This window comes from Myotis myotis, unplaced genomic scaffold (assembly GCF_014108235.1).
Source record: "Myotis myotis isolate mMyoMyo1 unplaced genomic scaffold, mMyoMyo1.p scaffold_m19_p_3, whole genome shotgun sequence".
NCBI classification, from domain to species: Eukaryota; Metazoa; Chordata; class Mammalia; order Chiroptera; family Vespertilionidae; genus Myotis; species Myotis myotis.
The window spans coordinates 151077392-151104224 of NW_023416335.1; the positions used below are offsets into that span (position 1 = coordinate 151077392).

The 26833-nt window shown below is 39.2% G+C and overlaps 1 protein-coding gene across 1 annotated transcript in view; it reads left to right on the forward strand.

Annotated features, from left to right (window-relative positions):
* The window catches only part of WIF1 (WNT inhibitory factor 1), a 72120-nt gene that overhangs the window by 36957 nt on the left and 8330 nt on the right, over positions 1 to 26833 (forward strand). Inside the window, exons 3-7 of the mRNA XM_036300155.1 lie at positions 5621 to 5729; positions 17550 to 17690; positions 18650 to 18745; positions 19757 to 19852; positions 24460 to 24555. Coding sequence (XP_036156048.1) covers positions 5621 to 5729; positions 17550 to 17690; positions 18650 to 18745; positions 19757 to 19852; positions 24460 to 24555 — 538 coding nt within the window. The remainder of the gene's footprint in view (positions 1 to 5620; positions 5730 to 17549; positions 17691 to 18649; positions 18746 to 19756; positions 19853 to 24459; positions 24556 to 26833) is intronic.

Genomic DNA, 26833 nt, shown 5'->3' on the forward strand with positions numbered 1-26833 from the left:
TTCATCACAACAATGTGTTCAGAGATGCCCTGGCTTATGCATCTGGATGCTTCTCAGTAGACCATTCTTTCATCCAGCAGATACTTATTAAATACCTTGCTTGTGCACAATGCTGCATGACTGCCAATAGAATGTTGGGGGGAAAATGCAACCTCATCATTAACCACAAAGAATTCAAAATGTATATGATACATGACCTATACCTGTGAAATGTTTAATAATAATGCATGGTGGTATATGTTTAAAGGCTGAGCTGATTTAAGTCCTATCACCGGTCAGTACAGATGAAAACACTAGGATACAGACATGGCTATGTTATATTCAGAGCAGGCCAGGTGAGTTGCAGAAGACCCCTGTTGGAGAGTAGTAATCTAAAGAACAAAATAAGCAAACAATCGCAATTGAAACCGACTCATAGACACAGAGAGTGGACTTGTGGTTGCCAGAGGGGAGGGGTGATGGGGAACTGGGTGACAGAGGTGAAGAAATTGAGAAGTACAGATTGGTAGTTACAAACGGTCACAGGGATGTAAAATATAGCATAGGGAATATAGTCAGTAATATTGTAATAACCATGTATGGTGCCAGGTGGGTACTGGAAATATTGGGGAAAACAATTTGTAAAGTATGATTGTCTCTAACCACTATGCTGTACACCTGAAACCAATACAAAATAATATTGAAAGTAAACTGTAATTGATAAATTAAAGTAAAAAAATAAATAAAATTTGGAGGACACTTAGGCTAAAGGCCTTGTCTTAGAGATAAGGGAGACAGGAGAGGATTATGACATGGCAAAAGTTATGTTTTAATTAGATATGTTGGTTTATATTATGGCAGATATGTTAAAGAGGAAGGCAAGATGGATATTTCAGAAAATGTTATGATAATGCCAATGAAGAAATAAAGGCTGGGTTAAGATGGAAGCAGTGGGAATGAAAGGAAGGGACAGAATCAAAAGATAAATAATGAGAAAGGATGAGATTTTGATGTCTGGCTATTGGGAGATGAGGTAGAGGCAAGAAACAATGACAAATCTGAGGTTCAGTACCTTTGTGATAGGAAAAATACTACTCTTGACAGACATAAAGAAATCAGGAGGGGAAGCTGGTTTGGGATGACAATAATTAGACTCCACGAGGCAAGCATGGCCATGAGGCAGTGCCAATGGTTCACATCCAGCGTCATTGCCCGAAAGGAAATAGTTCCGTGTGTGAGAGTGCGTGAATTTTATGACAGAATATAAAGAGAGAAGAGCTGAGGCCTGAGTCTTAGCGATTTTCTGTGATCAAGAGCTGAGAGGTGGAGAGTTAATGAGGAAATGTCAGAAACTCAGGACCTGGGAGGAGAGTCAGCAGAGTGTCACAGAATCCAAGGAGAACGAGTTTTGAGTTTGAAGGACAAAATTTTACAGAGAGGTGACAAGAAGAATGCCGAGGAAGAATGTGAGATCTGACAGTTTCTGGTCTAGACATTCAGGCGTCAGGTTATTTTAAGCATTGGGCATGCTTATACGTTTGAGACTTTCACATTGAACTATTTTCCTCTCTTCGTCATTTCAGTAGATTTCTTCTTGCCTTTCACACACATTGTAGGAGCTAGTCTATAACCCTTTAATAATTCTCAAACTCCCTGTGCTGCTAATCTGGACATACGTCTATGCTATAAAAATAGTAGGCTGCTGTGAGAATGAAATGAACGGTGACTCAAGTAAAGACTCAACAAAAATTAGTTCTAAAGTTTTAAACCTTAAGGCATCTCTATGTTTTGTATCTCTAAACCGTCTGAAATTTTCTTTGGGACAAATATTTTTTGGGGGGACAAACATTTTTTTTTAAATATATTTTACTGATTTTTTACAGAGAGGAAGGGAGAGGGATAGAGAGCTAGAAACATCGATGAGAGAGAAACATCGACCAGCTGCCTCCTTCACACCTCACACTGGGGATGTGCCTGCAACCGAGCACGTGCCCTTGATCGGAATCGAACCTGGGACCTTTCAGTCCACAGGCCAACACTCTATCCACTGAGCCAAACGGGTTAGGGCGAGGGGGAAAAACATTTTCCTTGGGACAAATTGTTTTGGTGTTTTCCCATGAGCACTTAGCTCAGCATCAGGATATATGAAATTAAATGAGGTTTGAGCGCCTCTTTGACAGCCTTCATGGTTTTATGAAGAACCTTTGATTCTTAACTCAGAGGATCCTGCAATTATTGTGCTTATTAGATTAAATATACACCATAAACCCAGAACTTCAAAGGTGGAAAAGAAATACTGGGTTTTCTCCATTCCTACCAATGGTTAATGCAATTCTCTGCTCTCTTTGTCTACCCAAAGAAAGCACGCCAGAGTGAAGGCCTTATGAGTTGTCCCATTTTGCTGTTTAAATGATACCTTCATCACTTCTGAAAGGAACAACCCCAATATTCAGCCAAGTCTCTTAGGAGCAAGTTAAAAGGCCTCCAGCACTCCTCTCTTGATAAAGTTTGTATGTCTTTTATACTTCTCCATGAAAAGAAAATTTACTGCATGCAAACCCGGCCAGCAAGATTTTTCAGCAATTTAATTTAGAAGTGAATTATTCTCCTGAATAGGCCCATTCTTTGTTTGAATACAAGGCAATCTTTCATATGTTTCCCAAATAAGCACTCTCCTTACCTCTACCTGAGTTTCCACTAGTGTCATTTAATGAAACAAAATGTACTTTTTCCTAATAGAAGTTGCATGCTCTCCAATATGCCACCTCCCTATTACAGTTCCTGCTCTGACCTCCTTTTATCTAAGTAATAAATCTACAATTTGTGAAACTTGTTCCCAAACTTTAAGGCTGGCTCTCTGTTCTCTTTGGCATAGAAGTTAGGTTTCTTTGACCCCAAATAGTTTTTCCAGTGGAGAGGTTTGGGACTAAGGATATTTATTATGTTATAAACAAAGTAAAAACAAAGTCCTGACTAGAAGTTAGAATATGACATTACAAATCTAATGCTTATTTCATCAACCATTTTCTATAACTCTGAGGGAAATATTTAAAATTTTAAGTTAAATGAGTAATATATTTCATCTCTGCCTCATGGTGATGATTATCTGTGGAAATATTTATATGGTATTGGTGGTTTTGGTAGATCTCTTTATAATGATGAAGTGGAACGTTAAAAGAAATCAGTGTCAAAATCAGAGACAAAGGGTTAGTCAATCTCTAAGTGGTTTTCAAGTTGGAATTCTTAATAAGGCAATGAAAACAATACATGAGCAAACCACTTTTTAAAAACGATGCTAAGTATAAAGAAAATTATATATTTCAGAGATTATGAAACACTATCATCTTCTACAAGAGAGACAAACAAACAAAAATGTTGACTCTGGCAACTGCCTTTGCTGATAAGTTCCAAATAGGAAATTGCTTGAACCAGTTCTTGACCTGTGATACAGTCTTAGAACTGCAGGAGAAAAACCATAATGTATACTGATTCTCAAAGAAATCACCCTAAAGCCTCAGCAGTGTGAAATTTGTTATTGATAAGATCAGAGTATTGGCTGTCCAGAGAAGTCCATCAAGCTTAAATGCATCATGTTGAGTGGTCATGCCAACTCCCTGATATTGAATACAGTGGATTCCATGCTTCTCAACCTACTTAATGTGGCCATACTCAAAAGCTACAACAGGAGACCCAAATGCTCTATGCAGTGGTGTTCAACCCATGTGCCACAGCACACTGGTGTGCCGAAAGAATTTTTAAAACATGCAATATCTATTTAGTCAGGGGCACTGACCTCCTTTCCCTAGAATTTGTGAAACTTGTTCTCAAACTTTAAGGCTGGCTGGCTGTTCTCTTTGGCATAGAAGTTAGGTTTTCTTTGACCCCAAACATTATCAGTAAAGTGCAAAGGGAAGTGTAGCGGGGAGAAGTAATTTATGATACCATTTTATGTATGTTATATAAAAAGATGACAACAGCCAGCACAACAATACTAGTAGCTGTCTGGTGTGAATAAATTAAAATTATACCCTTTTTTTTGCCAGGTTGGCAAAAAATGTATTTTTTGTTGTGCCGCAGAATGTTAGTAGTTTGCGTGCCATGACATGAGAAAGGTTGAAAATCGCTGCTCTACGGAGTTGTTTCTGGACTCTGAGGGAAATTCTTTCAGTTCCACATTCTTTGAACATCATCAACAGTTTCTGGAATAGACATTCAGAAGCTACTTTAATAGTGAGTGAGCGGTGGGGATGAACTAGAAGGGGTCAATGGGGGGAAAAGGGGACATATGTAAATACTTTCAACAATAAATTTTTTTTACTTGAGTATTTTTTTTCTTGAAACACACTTTCAAGGAGACATGCAAGAATTTTAAATGAGATTGTTATGTGAGCACAGCCACACTAAATAGAAGTCCAAGAAGAATATTTCATCGATGATCAGATGGGTACATGATTAATGTTTGCTCTTAAATAAATGTATTTATTTTACTATAAAAGGTATGGAACCACATGTAAAAAATTTGAAAAGGAGAGAGAAGGAAAAAAATAGTTATCTATACTATACAATCATTGTTTTAATCTTTACCTAATCTTTATCTAATTTTTCATCCTTTTTCTTAACACATGATTTTTGTAACTTGCTGGGTACAAATATACACTGGAATACTACTCAGCCATAAGAAAAAATGAAATACTGCCATTTGCAACAATATGGATTCCTCTTGAGAATATCATGCTAAGTGAAATAAGTCAGATGGAAAAGGACAAGAACCATATGATTTCACTCATGTGGGATATAAAACAGGAAGCAACAAATGAACAGACAAAACAAAAAGCTCATGGACACAGACAACAATACGAAGGTTACCAGCGGGGAAGGGGGCTGAGGGGAGGGTGAAGAGGGTTAAGGGGGTCAGATATATGGTCACTTTGGGTGGTGAGCACACAACCAATATATAGATGATGTATTTATAGAATCATACACTTTAACTTATATAATCTTATTAATAAATGTCACCCCATTAAATTTAGTTTTTAAAACTTATTGAAATTATGTTTTTATAAATGTAATTTTAATATACCAGCCATATAAACATAGATTTAATTTAGAATGTGATAAAGCTAGAGTATGTAATGATGGAGCAGCGAATGATAACTTATTAGAAGGTACTGGAAACAATATAGCCACTGAAATGCATTTTTTCCCCCAGAGTGTTTGCACTCCATCCATGCAATTCTTTTCCATTGTTATATGTACTGTTAATACAAATGTTTAGAATAAGTCTTGGCACATGGTACGCATACATGGACATTTGTTGTGTCATTGTCGCTAGTTGTTATTATTGTACCTGGCAATATAAATATTCCAAAGTTATTAAATATTAGTACATCCAGCACGCAATCTGTTCATAATACCAGCTAAAATGTGTTTTGGAACAAAATGTTAAGTGATAAACATTATCAGTAAAGTGTAAGGGAAGTGTAGCTGGGAGAAGTAATTTATGATACACAATTTTAAGTGGTCGTGTGCTCCAGAGGTCCTAGTGAAAATGTCACTCTCCCTCAAAGGGGTGATGAGTTGAGAAATGCCTCCTCACTCTCTGTGGTTTCCATGGTGCTGACTGTCATGCCTTTTGTTGTAGGCAGAATACTTCTATGAATTCCTGTCCTTGCGCTCTCTGGATAAAGGCATCATGGCAGATCCAACCGTCAATGTCCCTCTGCTGGGAACAGTGCCTCACAAGGCCTCAGGTGGGTGGTCCTTGCCTCAGAGAAAGGTTTACCCTTAAAATGTAATGATGACGGGAATAATATTTAAGATCCAGATACCACCCATTAGAGGGCTTATGGAATATTTTCCTGAAGAGATTACTTGATTTTAGGGCAGCTCAGTTGTTATGTCTTTATATCCTTTGGGTAAAAAAATAAGGATGGGAGTGAAGAAATGGCAGTTTTATAAATTCTTAAAAAACTCTAGGTCAGTGGTTCTCAACCTTCTGGCCCTTTAAATACAGTTCCTCATGTTGTGACCCCCCAACTATAAAATTATTTTCGTTGCTACTTCATAACTGTAATGTTGCTACTGTTATGAATCATAATGTAAATATCTGATATGCAGGATGGTCTTAGGCGACCCCTGTGAAAGGGTCGTTCGACCCCTAAAGGGGTCGCGACCCACGGGTTGAGAACCGCTGCTCTAGGTAGTCCCAGCTCATATATTTCCATATTACAAACAAGAAAGTTGCCAGGTGAGATACACCTGGCCAGTTAGTGTGGATTATTGTAGTGCACAGAAATGTGGCAAAGATGCAAAGTAAGTGACTGGGGGCCAATGGGGTAAATGAAGAAAAACTGCAAAGTGAGCATTGTACAGTGGTCCCCCTTATCTGCAGTTTCACTCTCTGTGGTTTTAGTTACCCTTGGACAATTGTGGTCCAAAAATGCTAAACGGAAAATTCCAGAAATAAACAATTTATAAATTTTAAATCGTGCACTGTTCTGAGTAGTGTGATGAAACTCACGCCGCCCCTCTGTCCAGCCCACGACGTGAATTATCCTTTTGTCCAGCACATCCATGCTGTATATGCAATCCTCCCATCTCAGGTATCAGACTATCACAGGGCTTGTGTTTAACCCTCATGTTACTCAATAAGTGCCCCAAAGCAAAATAGGAGTGATGCTGGCAATTTGAATATGCCAAACAGACACCAAAGTGCTTCCTTTAAGTGAAAAGGTGAATATAGTACAGTAAGTTATTTTTCAGAAAGACCACATTTACATAACACTTATTGCAGTATCCTATATAATAAAAGCCTAATATGCTAAGTGTCCAATCATCTGGTCGGCCGTTCAACCAATCAAAGCGTAATAAGCTAATGATATGCTAAGGCTGCTCAACTGCTTGCTCTAATGTGCACTGACCACCAAGGGGCAGACAGTCAACCGGTTGACCAGTCACTATGACATGCACTTGCACTGACCACCACGGAGACAGTCGACCAGTCACTATGATGTGCACTGACCACCAGGGGGCAGATGCTCTGACTGGTAGGTTAGCTTGCTGCTGGGGTCTGGCAGATCTGGACTGAGCGAGATGGGCTGGACATGCCCCAGAGTCCTCCTGCGGTCCCGCCCCAGCTGGCCAACCTCCTGCATCCCTCCCTGGCCCCAATCGTGCACTGGTGGGGTCCCTTGGCCTGGCCTGCACCCTCTCACAATCTGGAACCCCTCGGGGGATGTCAGAGAGCTGGTTTGGGCCCCATCCTGCAGGCCAGGCCGAGGGACCCCACTGGTGCACAAATTGGCACACCGGGCCACTAGTATTATTAGAATTGTTCTATTGTATTACATTTCTTATTGTTAACCTCTTACTGTGCCTAATTTATAAATTAAACTTTATCACAGGTTTGTATGTGTAGTGAAAAACAGTATAGGGTTTGGTACTGTCTGTGGTTTCAGGCATCCACTGGGTCTTGGAACATCTCCCTCACAGGTAAGGGGGGATTGCTGTATTAAGTAGGAATTTTCCATATGCAAAAAGTGGAAGAAAGGGGTTTAGTCTTTCAGATCTAATTATTCTTCTTTGCTAAGAAAATAAAAGTATGTAATATTTAGTTAGAGCTTTTAGTTTGAAAAGTACCCATTCATGCATTATCTAATTTGAGTTCTGGGAGGCAGTCAAGGCCAGAATTACAGCTCCATTTTACAAATTAGAAAATGAAGGTTTATGAAGTTTAATTGACTTTCTCAAAGTCATATATTGATAATAAGCAATGGAGCTGAGACTAGAGCCCAGGTTTTATGACTTTTAGAAAAATACAGATCACTTACGTTAACATGTTCAAATATTTTCTTTTTAAAAAAATATATTTTATTGATTTTTTACACAGAGGAAGGGAGAGGAATAGAGAGTTAGAAACATCGATGAGAGAGAAACATTGATCAGCTGCCTCCTGCACACTCCCTACTGGGGATGTGCCTGCAACCAAGGTACATGCCCTTGACCGGAATCGAACCTGGGACCCTTGAGTCTGCAGGCTGACACTCTATCCACTGAGCCAAACCGGTTAGGGCCAAATATTTTCTCCAGTCTTTTTTCTATGAGCATATTTTTCATAATTGTGGTAAAATTATGTCTTTGGTTTTGCATCAATACTTTTTTTTTTGCTTTTAACATTTTAACATAAGCATTTTCCTGTTTCATAGATTTTTCCAGAAGTTGTTTTTAATGCCCTTATAATATTCCATTTTATGAACCTGACATGATTTATTTACTCACTCCTTTATTGTGTGCTACTTAGATTGTTTTCAGGGTCTGAATCTAGAAATATCACAATACACATCCTTTTAAAGTAGCAGACATTCACTGGGCAGGAGTTCTGTGTTTTATTCACCGCAACTGCCAACACAGGGCCCAGCACAGAGCAGGCCTTCAGAAAATACTTGTTGATTAATGTGTGTGTCAAAATCTTGGTGCTCATCTCGTTATTTTGGTAAAATAGATTCTTAGAAGTCGAATTATTATGTCAAAGGATATGAACTATGCATTTTTTAAAAGGCTCTTAGAACAAATTGTCAAAATGCAATTACTTTCCACCAAGCTTGCCCCCATTTGTACCCTGGCTAACAGCGTGGGAGAGTTCCTGGCTTTCTGTGTGTAACCGCTCAACATGGGTTATTAATTATCTTAACTGCTTGGCTGACTTAAAAAGTGAGAAGTGGTTTCTCAGTGTTCTTTTAATTTGACTTTTCAAAATTCCTATTGAGGTAGAGCATTCACTTTTATCTGTTAGACAATGTAAAATGTCTGTGTACCATCCTCATTTTCACATTGAAATAATAGTGTTCTTACTGATTTGCAAAGATCCCTATATGCTAAGTATATTTACCCTTTAATGCAACTCTTCTTTTTTACTGAATGTATTGGGGTGACATTGGTTAATAAAATTATATAGGTTTCAGGTGTACAATTCTACAATACATTATCTGTATATTGTATTGTGTGTTCACCAACTCAAATCATGTCTCCTTCGATCACCATTTACCTCCCCTTTTCCCTCTGGTAATCACCATACTGTTGTCTGTGTCTATGAGTTGTTTTTTTTTCTTAAACCCTTCACCTTTTTTCACCATGCCCCTCCCCTCTGACATCTGTCAGTCTTTCTCTGTCTGTAAGTCTGTTTCTATTTTGTTTGTTAGTTTGCTTAAATATATTTTTGTATTGATTTCAGAGAGGAAGGGAAAGGAAGAGAGAGATAGAAACATCAATAATGAGAGAAAATCATTGATTGGCTGCCTCCTGCACACACCACACTAGGGATTGAGCCTGCAACCTGGGCATGTGCCCTGGCCTGGAATCGAACCATGACCTCTTGGTTCACAGATCAACGCTCAACCACTGAGCAACACCGGCCAGGCTGTTAGTTTATTTTGTTCATTTGATTCCACATATGAGTGAGATCATATGGCACTTGTCTTTCTCTGACTGGCTTATTTCACTTAGCATAATCATCTCCAGGTTCCTTTATGCTGTCATAAAGAGATCCTTCTTTTTTTTTTTTTATGGCTGAATATTATCCCATTGTGTAAATATGTACCACAGCTTTTTTATACATTCATCTACTGATGGACACTTGGGTTCCTCCCATAGCTTGGTTATTGTAAATAACACTACAATGACATAGGGGTGTGTGTATCCTTTCAAATTAGTGCGGTTCTTTTTAAATGTATTATTTTTATATTTTTTGAGGGAGGTGGAGTTTGCAGGGTCTTTAAAACTCTATGTGGTCAAACCTATCTTTCTTTGTGATGTTTAAAATTATTTTTATGCTTGGAAATGAATTTCTCTTCTAAAGAACAGGTAAGTGATAACTTACACATGCTTCTAATGTTTTATATAAATTTATTTTGGCAATTGTATGAGGTAAGGCTGTCATCTGAATTATTTTTCTGAGTCATCAACTTTACCAATTTGATATGTTGAATCAATTCATAATATGCTCTTTATTTCATATTAACTTCTTTTATACATATTAACTTCTTTTATATTTCATATTAACTTCTTTTATAATGTTTGACGCTTAAATCTTAGCGGTTCTTAGGGGTTGTTTTAGAGCATACTGTTTATTCTAATACTGTATTGTTTATAGTTTTATAATATTTTTTAAATAATTGATAACTTAATCTCTTTTTTAAATTAGCCTTATTCTATAGAGATGTTAATTTTGTCAGATGTCAAATGAAGATCTCATTAGGAGCTAATTTAAATCTATTAAAAAATCGGGAAATCAGTTTACAGTAATCTACTACTTCCAATGGCTCAGGATTGCCATACCCCAGCTCTTACGCAGAGTGAGAGCAGAGCGCAGAGTCTTCCTAATTTCCTGGCATAGTGCCAGTGTGAGTGTAGACAGGAAAAGTGAATTTGAGTTTCACTTGGGTCATCCCAGTGCTGCAGGTGTGACTAGCAGCCCACCCAGAGGATCTGCTTCCAATCTAGATGGGCTTGAGGTTCTCAAAAGTCCATATGAATGAATGAGGCCTTGGGTTCTGGAGATTCATTAGCCTGTGATACGTAGCTGCAGGGGCAGGGATATCCCATCCCAGAGACAGGGATATCCTAATTCCACTCAGATGGCATTGCTAGGGCTTTACTACATCATGGAGACACAAAAGACACTCTGGCCACCAAGTTCTGGAATATGGCCATGTCACGTGTCTCATATCATGTTACTTTTTTATTTTTTAAAATATATTTTTATTGATTTCAGAGAGGAAAAGAGAGGGAGAGAGAGATAGAAACATCAATGATGATACTCATTGATCAGCTGCCTCTTGCATGCCCCCCCATTGGGAATGGAGCCTGCAACCCAGGCATGTTGCCTGACTGGGAATCAAACCGTGATCTCCTGGTTAATATGTCAATGCTCAACCACTGAACTATGCCAACCAGGCTAAAATGCATAATTATATTAATGACACAGTTACACCTGCTCAATAAGTCTTAAAATTTTGAATTATAATTTAATGCTTGACGCTTAAATCTTCCCAGCTTTATTCACTTTTTGTGAGTAGTAAAAAAAAAGCTTACTGAAATTCTACTTCTCAAGATATTGAAACAATAAGAGTTTGAACATATGATGTGAGACTATTTTAATAGACCATGTTTAGGGACCATCATCCTATCTAATAAAGAGAGAATATGCTAATTGACCCTCACACCATTGCAAAGATGGCGGCACCCACAGCCAATAAGGAGGGAATATGCTAATTGACTGCCACACTCTCAAAGGTGGCAGTGTCCACAGCCACAAGATGGTGGTGCCCAATCCCCTCAGCCCCCAGCTGTCCGGGGCCGCCCGAGGCTCAGGTAACCAGGGCCGGCTGAGGCTTGTGCTGCTGGCAGTGGCAGCAGCAGAGGTGTGATGGGGTGTCGCCTTCCCCTGATCGCCGGGTTGCCTCCTGCCCCTGAGGGCTCCCGGACTGTGAGAGGGGGCAGGCCAGGCTGAGGGATGCCCCTCCAGTGCATGAATTTTCATGCACTGGGCCTCTAGTAAGTAATAAAATTTAGAGGGGAAAAATGGATGATGCTTTGGGCAAGAAGACTTGAAAAAGAACAAGCCTTCCAGGACCAGGTGACTTGTGCACAAACATACACATACTTTGTATGTACAGTTCCCCCACACAATAGGTTTTGGTGGCAGATGTAGGATTTGTTTGCAAAAAATGCAGGTGCAAGAAGTTTATGGGAATTTCAGTCCATTGCAGAGCAGTTATTCATTAGCCTCATTAGCTCAGTCCCCACAGTAGGAACAATGAGGGTACCTTGAATTATTACAAAGTAACCAAAACAGTGTGTCTTTGCTCCTAAGCATTCAGGTAGTGTTCATTATTCTACTGGCCTATTTTATACCCCCAAGCTGCTAAGCTATTCCTTTATCCCACTGACTCCTTATATGCCTACCCATTGAAAAAGAAAACTCTTGATCTTTAACAGTTATGAAGTGCCTGCCTCTGGCATCTGCAGGGATCAAAAACAGGAAATACAAACTGCAGGGTGGTTCCGTAAAATAACGGAGTTGGATAACAAAAAACATAAAGTTTCCATAAAGCCCAGGCTTTGCCTCTTTGAACACTCCGTCTCTGTCATACCAGGAAACCAAGAGACCAGCGGTATTTCTCAATCAAGACTTTCAGGAACCCAATGTCTAGAAACGTTTAAATAGGTGCTGAGGCTGGGAGGACCATCGTCTTGGAGCCCCAGTCCTTAGCAGAAAGTGAAGCCCAGAGGAGATGGCTCAGTATTTGCTGAGAGAACGAATGGCTGTCAGCACAGCTCCAAGCACTGAGGACCGTTTGTGTGGATGGTTTATCATCCTGGAGCAGCGTATAATCACGTGGTGCTGAGAATGAGCTCTCTCCCCCCCCCCCCCGCCCCCCCCGCCACCCGTTCTCACCTTCTCCCTTGTGAGGGCAGTGGCTCTGGTGACCGGAGGCTAAGGCTGAGACTGCATGAGCACCATGCTCATCTCAGCGTGGAAGAGGTATTTCATCAGAATATGTTTGTTGTTTACTTCTGTAGAAGAGGTTGTTTATATACAATCCATCACACATCATTGTGTACTTGAACACCATGTGAGTTATGTGCAATCTGCTTTCGTTTTTCTGAGTTGTTTTAATGTACCTCAGTTTCAATTATACAACCTAGACCACATTGGATTTTACAGCATCTGGCCTAATTTCATCTATCTTTTGGTAAAAATGGCTCTCTAGTCATTATTGTTGTAAAAGCACAATGTAATTTTCACATTTTTATTATTCTTTGGAAGTGGAGACTATGCTTTTTCTGCTTTCAATGTCTCTTTCTCTTTATACATGTGTTTTTCTGGGTGCATGTTGTTAATATCCTATCACCTATATCTCCCACTGTCTATGGTGAATTCTTGTCTCTTTCTGTGTAGTGTGAGTGTGCATGTGTATATGTGCAAGTGTATGCCTGTGTGTATAAAGGATATGGGTGTGTCTCCCATGAGGTATATCTTTGTGTCTGTCAGTGCCTAGGTTGTGACAGACAAATACTTGATGCATAGATTACAAAAAACAAATAGGTATGGTCCTTGCCTTTGAAAATCTCAGGTCTAGCAAAGATTGCAGAATCATAACTAAATCATGACATTATGATGCAATCATGGAGAGAGGTGTTTGTGAAATAGGTACGTGAAGTGACATAGGTAGGGGGTGTTCGGAAAGGCTCCAGAGAGCAGGTGCAGTTTAATTTGCATCTTGAAAAGTAAGTGGAAGGACACTGGACAGAAAGAGGAGAAAGAGCACTCCGCACAGCAGGTGGGTGTGCAGTCAGGCCCTGTGGGGGTGGGCCACATCTTTGGGAACGGAAAGTGATCTAGTCTGGGTAGAGTCAGTTGCTGAGATGAGGCTAACATATCCACCACTCACAAAAAGGAACTCAAAATGGATTAAAGACTTACATGTACAACCTGAAACCATGAAACTCCTAGAAGAAAGCACAGGCATAAAGCTCCTTGACATAGGTCTTGGTAGTAACTCTTTGGATATGACACCTAAAACACAAGCAAAAAAATAAACCATAAACAAGTGGGACTACATCAAACTAAAAAGCTTCTGCATAGCAAAGGAAACCATCAACAAAGTGAAAAGAAAACCTATGGAATGGGAATAAGTATTTGCAAACCATATACCTGATAAGGTTTAATATCGAAAATATATAAAGAACTCATACAATTCAATAGCAGAAAGAAAATAATTTAAAAATGGGCCAAGAACCCGAGTAGACATATCTCCAAAGAAGATAGAGGAAAGGTCAACAGGTACATGAAAAGATGCTTAACATTATGAGTCATTAGGTGAATGCAAATTAAAACCACAATGAAAGCAAAATAACCCAGTCAGAGAAAGCTTAAGTATCACATGATCTCACTCATATGTGGAATTTTATGAACCAAATAAATTGATGAACAAAATAGATTCAGAGACATAGAAGCATCGTACAGACTCACAAATCTCAGATGGGAGGCAGGGGTGGGGAGTGCGTGGGTGGGGAGAGATTAACCATATATGCAATAGTGTGGTGAAAGCCTGGGAGGGATGGGTGCTGGGTAGAGAGAGTCAGTAGGGAAAAAGAGGGGGACATCTGTAATACTTTCAACAACAAAGATAAATTTAAAAAAAAAAGAAAAGCCACAATGAGACATCACCTCATAGCCATCTTGCTAGAATGGCTATTATCGAAAGACAAGAGATAACAAATGATGGCATGGATTTGAAGAAAGGGCTCATTTCTGCCCTGTTGGTGGGAATGTAATTTGGTACAGCTACTATGCAAAACAGTTTGGAGGTTCCTCAAAAATAAAAAAGTAAACTACTGTAGGATCCAGCAATTTGACTTCTAGGAAATATCCAAAGGAAACCAAAACATTAACTCAAAAAGATATCTACACCCACGTGTTTATAGCAGCATTATTTATAATAGCCAAGCCAGAGAAACCTAAGTGTCTATCAATGAATGGAGATTTTTTCTAGATTTTTTAAATGATTAAAATATTTTACTATCACAAAATGTCTTCAAAATAAATCACTGAAACATAATCACCAAAAAGAGCAGGGGTTTTCATTTGTCTTTCCCGCTACAGTATCCTCACTGTTTAGAACAGTGACTGGCACATAGTAATTACTCAATAAAGCTTCACCTGTTCAATGAATTGGTCTGTATTTTGACTCCAACTTGTATTTAACCATTTAGAGGGAAAAATCATCTTGAAAACCCTAAAGAAAGTTATTTATGGTGTTTTCCTCCTTGAAGTTTCTATTGGATTTTACATCCTGGTTTTTCTCCCCTGGGATGATTCAGAGCCATCTGTTTTAGAACCCCAGGCCGGAGCTCTCTGCGCATCTCTTCACTTTGACGGACTTAGAGGTCAGGTTAGCAAATCACACACTTTCATGCGAGCACTCCAAACTCTCTAGAAGCACCCCCAGATGATTGGAGCATGTGAACATGCAATTGTACCTTAGCCAGATTTGAAAATGGTTTGCTTTTAGCACATCTGAAAACATGGACAAACTAGCAGTTCTTCTTAACAATGCTGATAAACAGTAACAAAGCATTTACTTACAAACATCTCTTGCATACCAATATTCTGAAAGCTAAAATAAAACTTGAAAGCCTCTTTAAAATAATTGGGAGGGTTGCAAAGTGGAGGCTGAATAAGGTCCAGGAAAAAGATATACCTGGAACATAATAGTGTGGATAATGACATGTGATGAGGAAGATTCTTAAAGATCTATCTTTAAGTATCCATTCAGGTTCTTCCATTACCCGCCTCCCCCCCACCTTTTTTTTTTTTTTTTTTTTTTTACCTTGGGGCAATTATTGGCCTACCTATCCATGCTGAGGATTCATGAGAACAGGCTTGATTCGAAGGAACCGCTGAGCTAAAGGTAGTCGATGGTGATGGAAGAAGATTTGACTGTGGGTGGTGGGCACACAATGTACTATACAGATGATGTATCATAGAAGTGTACACTTGAAACCAATAAGGTCAACCAATGAACTTATATGCATATATGCATAACCTATGGATACAGACAATATGGTAGTGAGGGCCTGTGGGGTGGGGGAGTAGGGGGGAGACAGAAGCGGGCTGGAAGAGGTTAATGGGGAGAAAAGGAGGACTATGAAATACTTTTAATTTTATTAACCAATGTTATCCCAATAAATTTAATTAATAATAAGCCAAAAATATTCATGAGAAAAATAAAAATGTATAATTGAACAAAGTGAAAATTATAACAGAGTTAACAGGTGAAAGAAATCCTTCATCAGCTCCTTTGCTTCCAGCTGAAGTGGAAATCCCCACAATAGCTTTTTGTGTTTTGTAAACTGGAATTTTCATATATAAGATTTCATTAAACCAAGGCTCCCTTCCTTCCTCCCTTCCTTCCTTCCTTCCTTCCTTCCTTCCTTCCTTCCTTCCTTCCTTCCTTCCTTCCTTCCTTCCACCCATCTTTATTGTTGAAAGTATTTCATAGTCTTCCTTTTCCCCCCATTAACCTCTTCCAGCACGCTTCCTCCCGCCCCCCGCAGGCCCTCACCACCATATTGTCTGTATCCACAGGTTATGCATATATGCATATAAGTTCATTGGTTGACCTCTTCCCACCCACCTTCCCTCTGAGGTTAACAGTCTGTTCATGTTTCTATGAAACCAAGGCTTTCAATGGGGACAGACACACCTTCAGCTTTCTCTTTTTATTCTGTTAAAATATCTGTATATCCTTTTCATCACATAATTGATTATTTGCAATGCTAATATCTTAAGGTTAAGGAGGACTGGAAATCCGTGTTACTTTGAGATTGGAAAAGTAATGAACAGTGACAATGCCAAAATCTTGCGAGGAGTATTGGTTGCCAAAGCACGTTAAGATTGTATGACCAAGCTTGTGTGTAGTGACATATGGAAAAGAGCAGACCAATTTCCAGCTCATTTTTTCTTATAAACCTAAGGGAAAGGCTTATGAAAACTCTAAAGGGAAAGGATTTTTCTTGGCTTTGTATACCTTTCCCAAACTTGGCAGTAGCTATTACCTGCCACACAAAAACAAAGTGAAGCAAAATTTCATGTGTATATCTCTTAGCCATATTTTTTCCTATTTCTAAGGAAGAACTAAAGTCTAATGGATCAGCTAGATCAGTCCCAGTAGATATGTTATGATAACCAAGTGGCTTTTAGAAATTTACATGATCAGTCTCTCAGTCAGTGACTTGAGCCAATTCCCACCATTGGTGCCCTTCTCGCCCTCTCTGTTCAGCACCGTTAGTTCCTAAGTCAGCACATACACACCCTAAATGATGACTAGACTCACAAAAAAGAAGTGGCCTCCTCTTTAGGAACCTAAACCATTAGAAATAAGGCTATCATGAGATTATTTAATCACACCAACCTCTCTTCTAGATTCCCCAAGATATGGACACTTCTTAATATTAACCAATAGCCTGAGAAAATATTAACTTCATTAACTCAGTTCAGTGATTGGAGTCTAGTTTGATTTACAGAATATTTCCAAAGAAGGTACTTTGTCACTTTCAAGCACACAGAGTGAACTAGTGGGGTATTGCTTTTGGGCTTTATTTAATGGATTCTCAAATGCTGAGTTTTAGTTGTTTTTTGGATTATATGGAAGCTGGTGAAGACACCCACTAAATTTCTCCCCCTGACTAATTAATCTATGCTGCCTATTTGTACCTTTACTTTTCAGAGAAAATCTTTTTTGGATAGTACAAGCCAGACTACAAACAAAATATCCCCAATTCCATATTAGTAGGGTAATTCATTCTTTCTCCACCCAGCATCATGTACAAGTTCTGTGGAGAATGTCCAGATGATCAAAATGCACTCCCTACTTCAGTGGAGGTACAAGGACGTCAAATAATGAAATGTGAACATTATTGCTTTGTTCTTTGTCTCTCTTACCAGGATTTCTGTAAAACTGGAAGGGAATGGATAAACAATTTCTTAATACTTTCTTTTTCTTTAGTTGTTCAAGTTGGTTTCCCATGCCTTGGAAAACAAGATGGAGTAGCAGCATTTGAAGTGAATGTGATTGTAATGAATTCTGAAGGCAACACCATCCTACAAACGCCTCAGAATGCTATCTTCTTTAAAACGTGTCAACAAGGTAATCAGTGATGGTGACTCAAGAGAAAGCTCATAAGGCTTCCAGGTGTGATTTGGGTCAAAAATTATAGGTAGGTAGGTAGGTAGGTAAATGTTAGTGTAATTATAATCATACCAATGGGAGGAGAGGGTGGTACACACAGGGGCCAGTAACTGTACCTATAAAGACTTTCTCTGCTTTGGCCCCACTCCTGTTTTAGGAACTGTAATACCTCCTTCAGAATGCCCTGCCTTCTACCTCCCTCCTTCCCCTCATCCAATGCATCCTTTGGGAGTCCTCAGGGGTATCTCACGTATGGTCATGACTTCCCCCCTTTTCTTGTTCTGGATCCTCATAGCAAGGTTGGCAGTCATAGCATCAACTGCCACCCGTCAAGGCAACACTCCCCACTCCCCTGCCCAAAGCTTGGTGCTGCTGACTTCCATGGAGGACAGGGTGCCACCATTATGCTTGCGATCTCCACCAGGCAAAGGCACCTCATCCCCACACTCTGGATGCCCACTTAAGCATGCAGGCCTGGCTCCTTTCCCATCCTGGTACAAACTTTTCCAGCGTAGAATTTAAGCTCTGGAAACTTTCCGTGCTGTAAAGATGCACCAAGAGATCATTCCACCCTCTGAGAGTGAATATTGAGAGCATGGTCATTCATTTCATTTCAGCATGAAGTTAAGCAGGTACAGTAGATTGATAGCTGGGGATGACGGCAGAATAAGGCTTCCTTTGCCTTCTTCCATGAGTCCCCTACTGTTCGAAGTCAGATTGGGAGATACACAATCTTATTTTGAAGAAGACTTGAAGTCCAAGTGGTTTAGAGAGAAAGGGGTAGAAGTATCGGTATTCAACGAATTATGATCATTGGTGCACTGTGGGAAAATGACCACTCCCTCTTCATGCTCGCTGTAGCTCACCCAACATTTCAAAGGTGTCCACTTAATCTTGTTTCTTTCTCTTTGGTGAAGCTGAATGCCCAGGAGGGTGCCGAAATGGAGGGTTTTGTAATGAGAGGCGTGTCTGTGAGTGCCCTGATGGATTCTATGGCCCTCACTGTGAGAAAGGTAAAGACACTTCCCTGGCTTGCTCCCTAAGGACATGGAGGTCACACAGGAGCCCCATATGAACTTTTAACACATCCCCTGAAATCATTTTTCTGGTCTCATTATAAGGGTTGACGAAATCTCCAAAAAGTCACAGAAAAGCTATTGAAAATTATTTCGTCTAGGAATGGTTTTTTGTTAAATCCAAATATGTGGTGACAGGGTCAGAGAACTTTGGTGCAATGTCTACATTTTTTTGTGGCCACTCCTCCCTTGCCCTGACCCCGAAAAATATTAACGATTGTATACACTATACTTTGACATTATCTTATAAAAGTTTTGAGTTTTTTTCACTCTACCTAAGTTGCATTTTAAAAGCTAGTATTCTGATTGATTTGAAGGTTACTTCTCCAATTAAAAGTAACTTAATTCACAATTAAGTCTACCCCTGAGTTATGAAGTTTCTTTAAGGCAAAAAATAAAAAAAAGATGAATATCATTTGTGTAGTGAGTACATCCATTTAAGTGAAATCACTATTAAGGAAGTTATATGAAAAAAAGAGATAAAGAGAAAATGTGTATTAACCACAATATACTTAAATACTAAGAGTTTATTTGACTAAAATAATGAATATATTTTTCATTTTCAAGAAGTAAGAATTTGTCTTGTTTGCATTTTATTTTAGAAAATCAAGGAAATACGGCAGGAAAAAAATATTTACAGTCTTAAGACCACATCTTTTAGTTGAAATAATAATTCTGGGCAAATTTTCATCAGTCATTCAAAGAGAACAATTCCAAAATTCTCTTCCATAAAAATGGTTAAAAAAATAGTCTGATATGAAAAAACATTGTCTTATTTATAGCACAAAAATAAATTTTAATTTAGAGAACTTACATCTCTTAAGAGTGACAGTTTTTTAGTCAACCAGCAAGCTTGAAAATGTAGACCTGTTATCGCATTGACATTTTTATAATGCTGCTGCCCCAAAACCCTACTTGGCCTTAATCAGAGCTCTCTCTCCCTACTAGCCCTCTGCACACCACGATGTATGAATGGCGGGCTTTGTGTTACTCCTGGTTTCTGCATCTGCCCACCTGGATTCTATGGAGTCAATTGTGATAAAGGTAACAGGTGTTGTTGTTTTTAAAGAACACGGACCTTTCTGCTTTTTCTTATTAATCCTCACCCAAGGATATTTTTTCCATTGACTTTTAGAGAGAATGGAAGGGAGGAAGGGAGCAGGAGAGACACAGAGAGAAACATGGATGTGAGAGAGACACACAAATTGGTTCCCTCCCACACATGCCCCGACAGGTCTGGGGCTCGAGCCTGCAACCCAGGTACTTGCCCCTGGGTATCAAACTCTTGACCCCTTGGTGCCCAGGCTGATGCTCTAACCACTTAGCACACTGGCCAGGGCTCTATTTACTTTTTAAATGTTTGATAAAAGACATATTTAATATATCATCACTCTTAATAACAGTGTGTGTCACTTAACTGGCTGCTATAATAACTTGAACCTCAACTTATAGTGTAGCTTAACACGGTAACAGTTTATTTTCACTTACAGAATGCTCCTGTGCAGGAATTACCTACCTGGTCAGTGGGCAGGGCAGCTTTGCTCCATGCGGTGACTCAGGGACTCTGGGGCCTTCCGTCTGTGGTCCTATCTAGAGTTTTGGAGCTCTTTGGATCCAGCCAATAAGCAGAGAAATAGAGATTGGAGCAGGCACCGCTTAAAAACAAAACACACACACACACACACACACACACACACACACACACACACACACCTGGCTCAGTAGTGACCCACAGAAGTTCCATACCTATTCCATAGTAGGAATTAACCCCATGGTTCTCCCTAGATGCACGCAGGAGAAATGTCATCCCTGGCAGAACAGCTGTCTTCCACTGACAACTGTATGGAAGGGGAGCTGGATTTTTGTGAACTAGCTGTCCCTGCCACATGGGTTTTTGGTAGGTCCTAATAAGTTTTTTAAGACAGAGATGAAACAACCTGCTCCAAATTGCCTGACCTAGAAGTCCACTGACCCCCAGTTCAATGCTCTGTTTACAGATCACATCCCTGAGAGATCAGGTTCCACCTTCCTATAATGCAGCATCACAACCAGAATTACTCGTAAAAAGTGAACTCAAACTCAGTCCTAACTATTATTGAATGATTTATACTCTTTACAAGATACCTATTTTGCCCAGTTCACATCTTTTATGGAAAAAGATTAAATAATATACTGCAAAGGGTATGCATTTAATGAAATTGTCCTTGTGTTAAAAGTAATCGTTGCATGAGTAGAGCACTATTTTAAAAATAAATATATGCTTGAAATAAAATGAGTGTTATTTTTTAGAAATGTCTCTTCAGTGATAATGCAGTTAGCACCAATTAAGACTGAAATGAGCAGCTTTAAAAAATAAATAATAAAAGGAAGAAAAGCTAAAGAAAAGAGCATGAGTCAGAATAAAAATTGCCTGCTACTTTCTGATACAGAGTACTTTCATACAATTATCTGACTTTATTCCCAACAACCTTTTGAGATATGTAAAATGTTACCCATCACTTTTCCAGTTAAATGAGGTTTACAGAGCTTGAGGGGCTTGGTTCATGTCTTCCACTGTACCATGTTGACACTTAGGCCACCTGTTTCGGGTCCTGGTTCCTCCAGGAGTCACTCTGGATCTGGGCAAATATCTCAATATCCCTGTAGGTCCTGCTTTTCCCATTCCTTAACTGGAAATTAACCATTGACCCCTGATCCTCCACCCCACAGCTAATTGAGATAATATGTGAGACCATCTCTACTTTTTATTTTTAAACTAGAGGCCTGATGCACGAAGATTCGTGCAAGAATGGGCCTTCCTTCCCCTGGCTGCCGGCACCGCCTTCACTCAGGCCAGAGCCGCCTTTTTGCCTTCGCTCCGGACTGGAGCTGCCTTTCCGCCTTCCCACACTGCCCAGAGGCCTGGAGCAGCTGGGGAGGTGAGGAATGTCCCTGGCCACTTGGCGCCTGCGTATGCAAATTAACCTGCCATCTTTGTTGTGTTAATTTGCATACTCACTCTTGATTGGCTGGTGGGCATCGCGAAGGTATGGTCAATTTACATCTTCCTCTTTTATTAGTGTAGATAATCTTTTAAAAGTAGAGCATTGAGTTAGAAACAATTTAAAAAATTTGTATTCATAAAAATTAAGCACTGATGACACTGATAATAATTAACAGCCAGTGAGTAAAATTCTTTATTGTGAATCTTTGTTGTTTTTTTTTTACTTGTCTAAATTTAGCATTCAGCATCTCTGCTGTTTCAAAATCGGGCATTTCTTGAAGCTGAATTAAATTCATGTTATATTGAAACTATTAGGAAATAAAGCAAATCCTTCAAAGATTTGAATAAGGAACTCAGGCATTAACAGGTTTAACAACATTTGTGAGCCCTGCTTACCCAGATATGGCTGTTATTGATGTAGGTTGCACAGTGTAATGTCAGTGGCATTGTTTTTTCTATCGGTATGGGTTCACAAACACTACATGATCACTGTTGAAGGAAAATATCTACATTCCAGTACATTTTACACTTGGAAATATTTTACCTTTAAATGAAAAGTTTTCTTCCTTGTTAGATTCCAAATAATTTTTAAAATTCTTTTAGAAAATCTGTTGAAATTTCATTTGGTCTCACTAGAGACCAGGAAACATTAAAAAACATTGTTTTACTCCCTCAACAAAAAATGCTTTTATTGTTTAGAGTGAATATAGAGCTTTTGAAAAACTGTTTAATTACTGGCATGGAGCTAGACCTTAGCTCTATATATATTTAAAGAAACATTAAAGAGTAATTTTCATTTGCTCTTGGAACATCAGGCACAAATTTCAGGAACTGAGTAGTTAAGTATTGGCCTGCGTACGCTCCGTGCCTGTGAAAGTCACTTACTGTCTGCGGTTCAATTTTCTGGTCAAGAATGATCGCACAGCAGAAATGTTGATGAGCTTGGTCAGGACAGTAACATATTATGCAAATACTAAGAGTGTGGCCAGACTCTATGACCAGCTTTGTGATATTCTGTAACTTTCAAATAAGCTCCCAGGTTCACTGCATTCTACATGTTAATAAGGGACAGTGCCCAGAGGGCTGCAGCCAAGTGGGCACTGATCCTGATGTTTTCACATCATATTATCGCCAGGAGAAGCTTGGACCAGTGGGGAGACAGGATGCACTCACAGACTCAACTTCCAGCCCTAACAATCCTAGCACCAAGAAGCAAAGAGGAAACTCTAACAGCCGGTTCTCCTAAATCCAAATTCTGAATCCTATACCTAAATGCTGCTGCTCCCCTCCCTTGCCACCCCGCCTCTCCCTGCCTCTACGCTAGGAGGCTTGATTTTGCCTAAATGAGTACATCATTGTCTTAAGCTGAGAGATACTTAGGATTTTAAACAAAAACATTTCTCATTTATGATATTCACAGAACATTCTAGTTGGACTTCTTTTCCACAAAGAAAGCACACACTTATGACTTTTGGATTGCCTTTCTGATTTTCCTACTGGAAGGTTACTTCAGCTTTTGTTCATCTATAGCCAACTTTGGCCTGTTTTATATAGGACAAGAACAAATAGGCTATATAACTGGAATTGCTGAGAATCTGAGAATCCAAGCTTTTATTTTAATCTCTTTTATAGAATGAGCCAACTTGTCTATTTTTAGATATTTGCTCCTTTCTCCCCTCCCCTGTCCCCATTTCTATCCTCCCTCTATTTTAGGTGCCAGTGAACAGTCAAATTTCAGACATTGACACTGAGAGAGGGTTTAGTGCGAATCCCACAGTCGATTTTTACCTGGATGGCCCAGTGAATTGGACTCCCACAATAATATACCCAAGTTTTTCATCCCTGGCTCATGCTGCTGCCACTTCCCTGCCTATGGCGCCTCACGAGGGTCGGCAGGCTGTCTCTTCCTGAGTACAGTGATCCTTTCTTCCAAACACCATAAAAAGTCAAATTTTTAAAAATCCCTTTTACATAAGATGAATCTCTGTTCTTATTCTGAAAAAAAGTTGCTTTCTCCTTTGTTGGATCTGAATACTTAGGACTTCTCTTTCTTTTACCTATTTCAACTTTGAAAGTTTTCTTCATTTTCCTTTTCCTTTAGCTTAAAAAAGGAAGGGGGGTGTTTTCCACGGAGCAGTATGTGGAAGTAGGACATTACTTCCCTTTAGACATTGTATTTCTTCCTTTCACTATTGCAAACAGCTTTTAAGGCAAATCTGGCTCAAGAATCTATATAATAAAGAGCCAGGGTCATAACGACTGAAGGCTCGACCAGGCTATCCATATAGCTTTATGTTTGTTTTACATAAAAGCAATGTTTGAATTTCTAAAAAAATGCAGGGGATTTATAGTGGTCTTCTTTTAAGGGTATAGATATTTATAAGAAAATAAAAAATAATTTTTTACACACTGTACCTCTTTCCACTAAGATGTAACCCCTCGGGGTGGGTACTATAGAGCATGCATGGTATCCTATTAGGTTGTTGGAGTCTGCATATGGTCAGCCAGTTGGTTCCAATTCCTGTATTTGAAAAGTGGTGTACTTTACTACATAGGTAAATGGGTGAGAAGCAGATGCCTCCAAAGTATCACCTAACTGTAAGTGAAGTTTTTTCTTCTTTAGATTTAACCTACCATCTAACGCAATACCCTGTTATCATTCTCACAGCGAACTGCTCAACTACCTGCTTTAATGGAGGGACCTGTTTCTACCCTGGAAAGTGTATTTGCCCTCCAGGACTAGAGGGAGAACAGTGTGAAATAAGTGAGTATTGGCCCTCTGCATTCTCTTTTATTTTCAGGGACCTTAGCAATTCCATCTAACCCTTTATGTTAGCAATCTGAAGCCCAGAGACAATGAATCGCTTGTCCAAGGTCTCAGGCCAGTGGTTTATTTTCACTACACTCAGCCCCCATTCACTTGGCTAAAGGTGGGGCAGAGTGGCATAGCTCAGTTCAGATGACTCAGAGCAAAGGCTCTCTGACTCAGTTACGTCTGGGTGTGGGCTACTCAGCATGCTGCGTTATTCTTGGTGATTTTGGCCCCCTCTCATGTGCAGAGCCTGTAGTTCAGCCTAGAGATGTAGACCAGAGCTTTGAGACAGCTGGCATTTGCTCAACTACCTGTACACAATAGAGTCTTTTCTCTTCTACTCACAGCCACATTTCCCAAACTTTTCTCTTAGATGGGTTCCCGAGCTGAGTAGCTCATCTAAGAGAAAAGGGCAGACTCAAGAAAAAGGAGAAGAAAGGGTGCCCACCAATAAAGAAGAACAAACTAATAGCACACACCACAACATGAATGACTCGCACAGAAGTTAAGTAAAAGGAGCTAGACACAAAAAAATTCATACTGCATGATTCCATTTTTATGAAGTTCAAGAACAGTCAAAACTAATGGATGATGGTAGAAACCAGAGTAGTGGTTGGGGCACAAAGGAACTTGATGGGCTGCCAAAAATGCTCTGTATCTTGATTGATGAAGTGTCACATGAGTGTTTTATTTATGTAAAAAAATAGTGGAGCTGTAAACTTAAGATTGGGGCATGTTAAGCCTTCACTATATATTAGCCATGCTCCAATACAAAAAAAAATAAAAATTTACAAGTAGAATGTGGTAGATAATCATTGTTTTGGCAATCAGGACATCAAACTGCCTGTCCTGGCTTTGCTACCTACCATCCATGTAATCCTCAGCAAGTCACTGACATTCTCTATTAAACTCAGAAATGAGCCGACTCCACTCTCGGTGGCTTTATGATCCAGAAGGCAGGTAACATGGAAGCTCTGCTCAGGAAGACGCAAAAGCAATGTGAGCATGTCTGCGGAGGGTGCTGTGTCCCTGCTTTTCTGGCGGTTCTGGAATATGGCATTTTCATTTCCAGCCACATTATATCTGTAGAACACCACTGCATTTGGTACAGTCATAGTTTCTGAAGTTGTGGGTTCAAAATTGAATAAAACCGACTTCCTATTTTAACTTTCAACTTCTAATTTATTTGTGGGCTTGTACTTTAATGAGTACTAGATGAAGTAACCATTTTTTATAGAGTTCACATGAAATACCTCTGAAGTTTCCATAGAACATGTAATTAACTGTCAGGATGTGGTTCTGTTCTTATTAGTGACCCAGCTCTGATAAAGGTATCTGTGAGCTCACTCCCCTCAATTTTGCCCTTTACTTATGCTCAGACTTTGCATAGTTGGTTCATGTTTATGAATCTTTGTTTTATGGGCTCATTTCTCTTCATATAAGTGTGCCCTGTCATGCTCTCAGGTTTATGACCTTTCCATTGGCAGTGACAATGTTTTCTATTCTTATTTTTTTTCCCTATCTGCACCAAAAATGTGGGCCTTTGAAAGCTCCTGATTATCCCTATCATAAATCATATTCAAATCATTTTAGGAAATTTTCTGTTTCAATTACAGGAGCCACATTACCAGAAAAAGGTGGAAATAGGTCTCGAATAGAAGTACCTCTGGTGTAATAGAGACAAAAAGTTTAATTATGTATTTTTTTTTTTAAAAAAAAACCAACCTGTGTTTTTATGGGATACCTCAGAAAATAAAGGAGAAATTAAGAGAAAATTTAAAAGCAAATAAAAGAAATAACTTCCAACTATAATAACTGCTTTACAATCTTTTGTAATTCTTTGAATTCTGGAGTATTCTCTCATAGCTGGGCCATTGATGAAACAGTTCCTTGAGTTAAATAATGCTATTATTTTATGTATTCTTATTTTTTAATTGAAATAGTTCACATGCCATAAAATTTACCATTGTAAAGTATGCAATTCGGTATATTCACAAAATCATGCAGCACTTCTAGCTAATACCAAAACATGCCATCACCCCGAAAGAAAACCCTGTACCCATTAGCATTCACTCCTTATTTCCCTCTTCTTAAGACCCTGGAAACCACTAATCTACATTCTCTGTCTTTAGATTTCCCTATTCTGTCTCTAGATTTTCCTATTCCTGCTCATATAATCATATAACATAAGACCATTTGTGTCTGACTTCTTTCACTTATCATGATATTT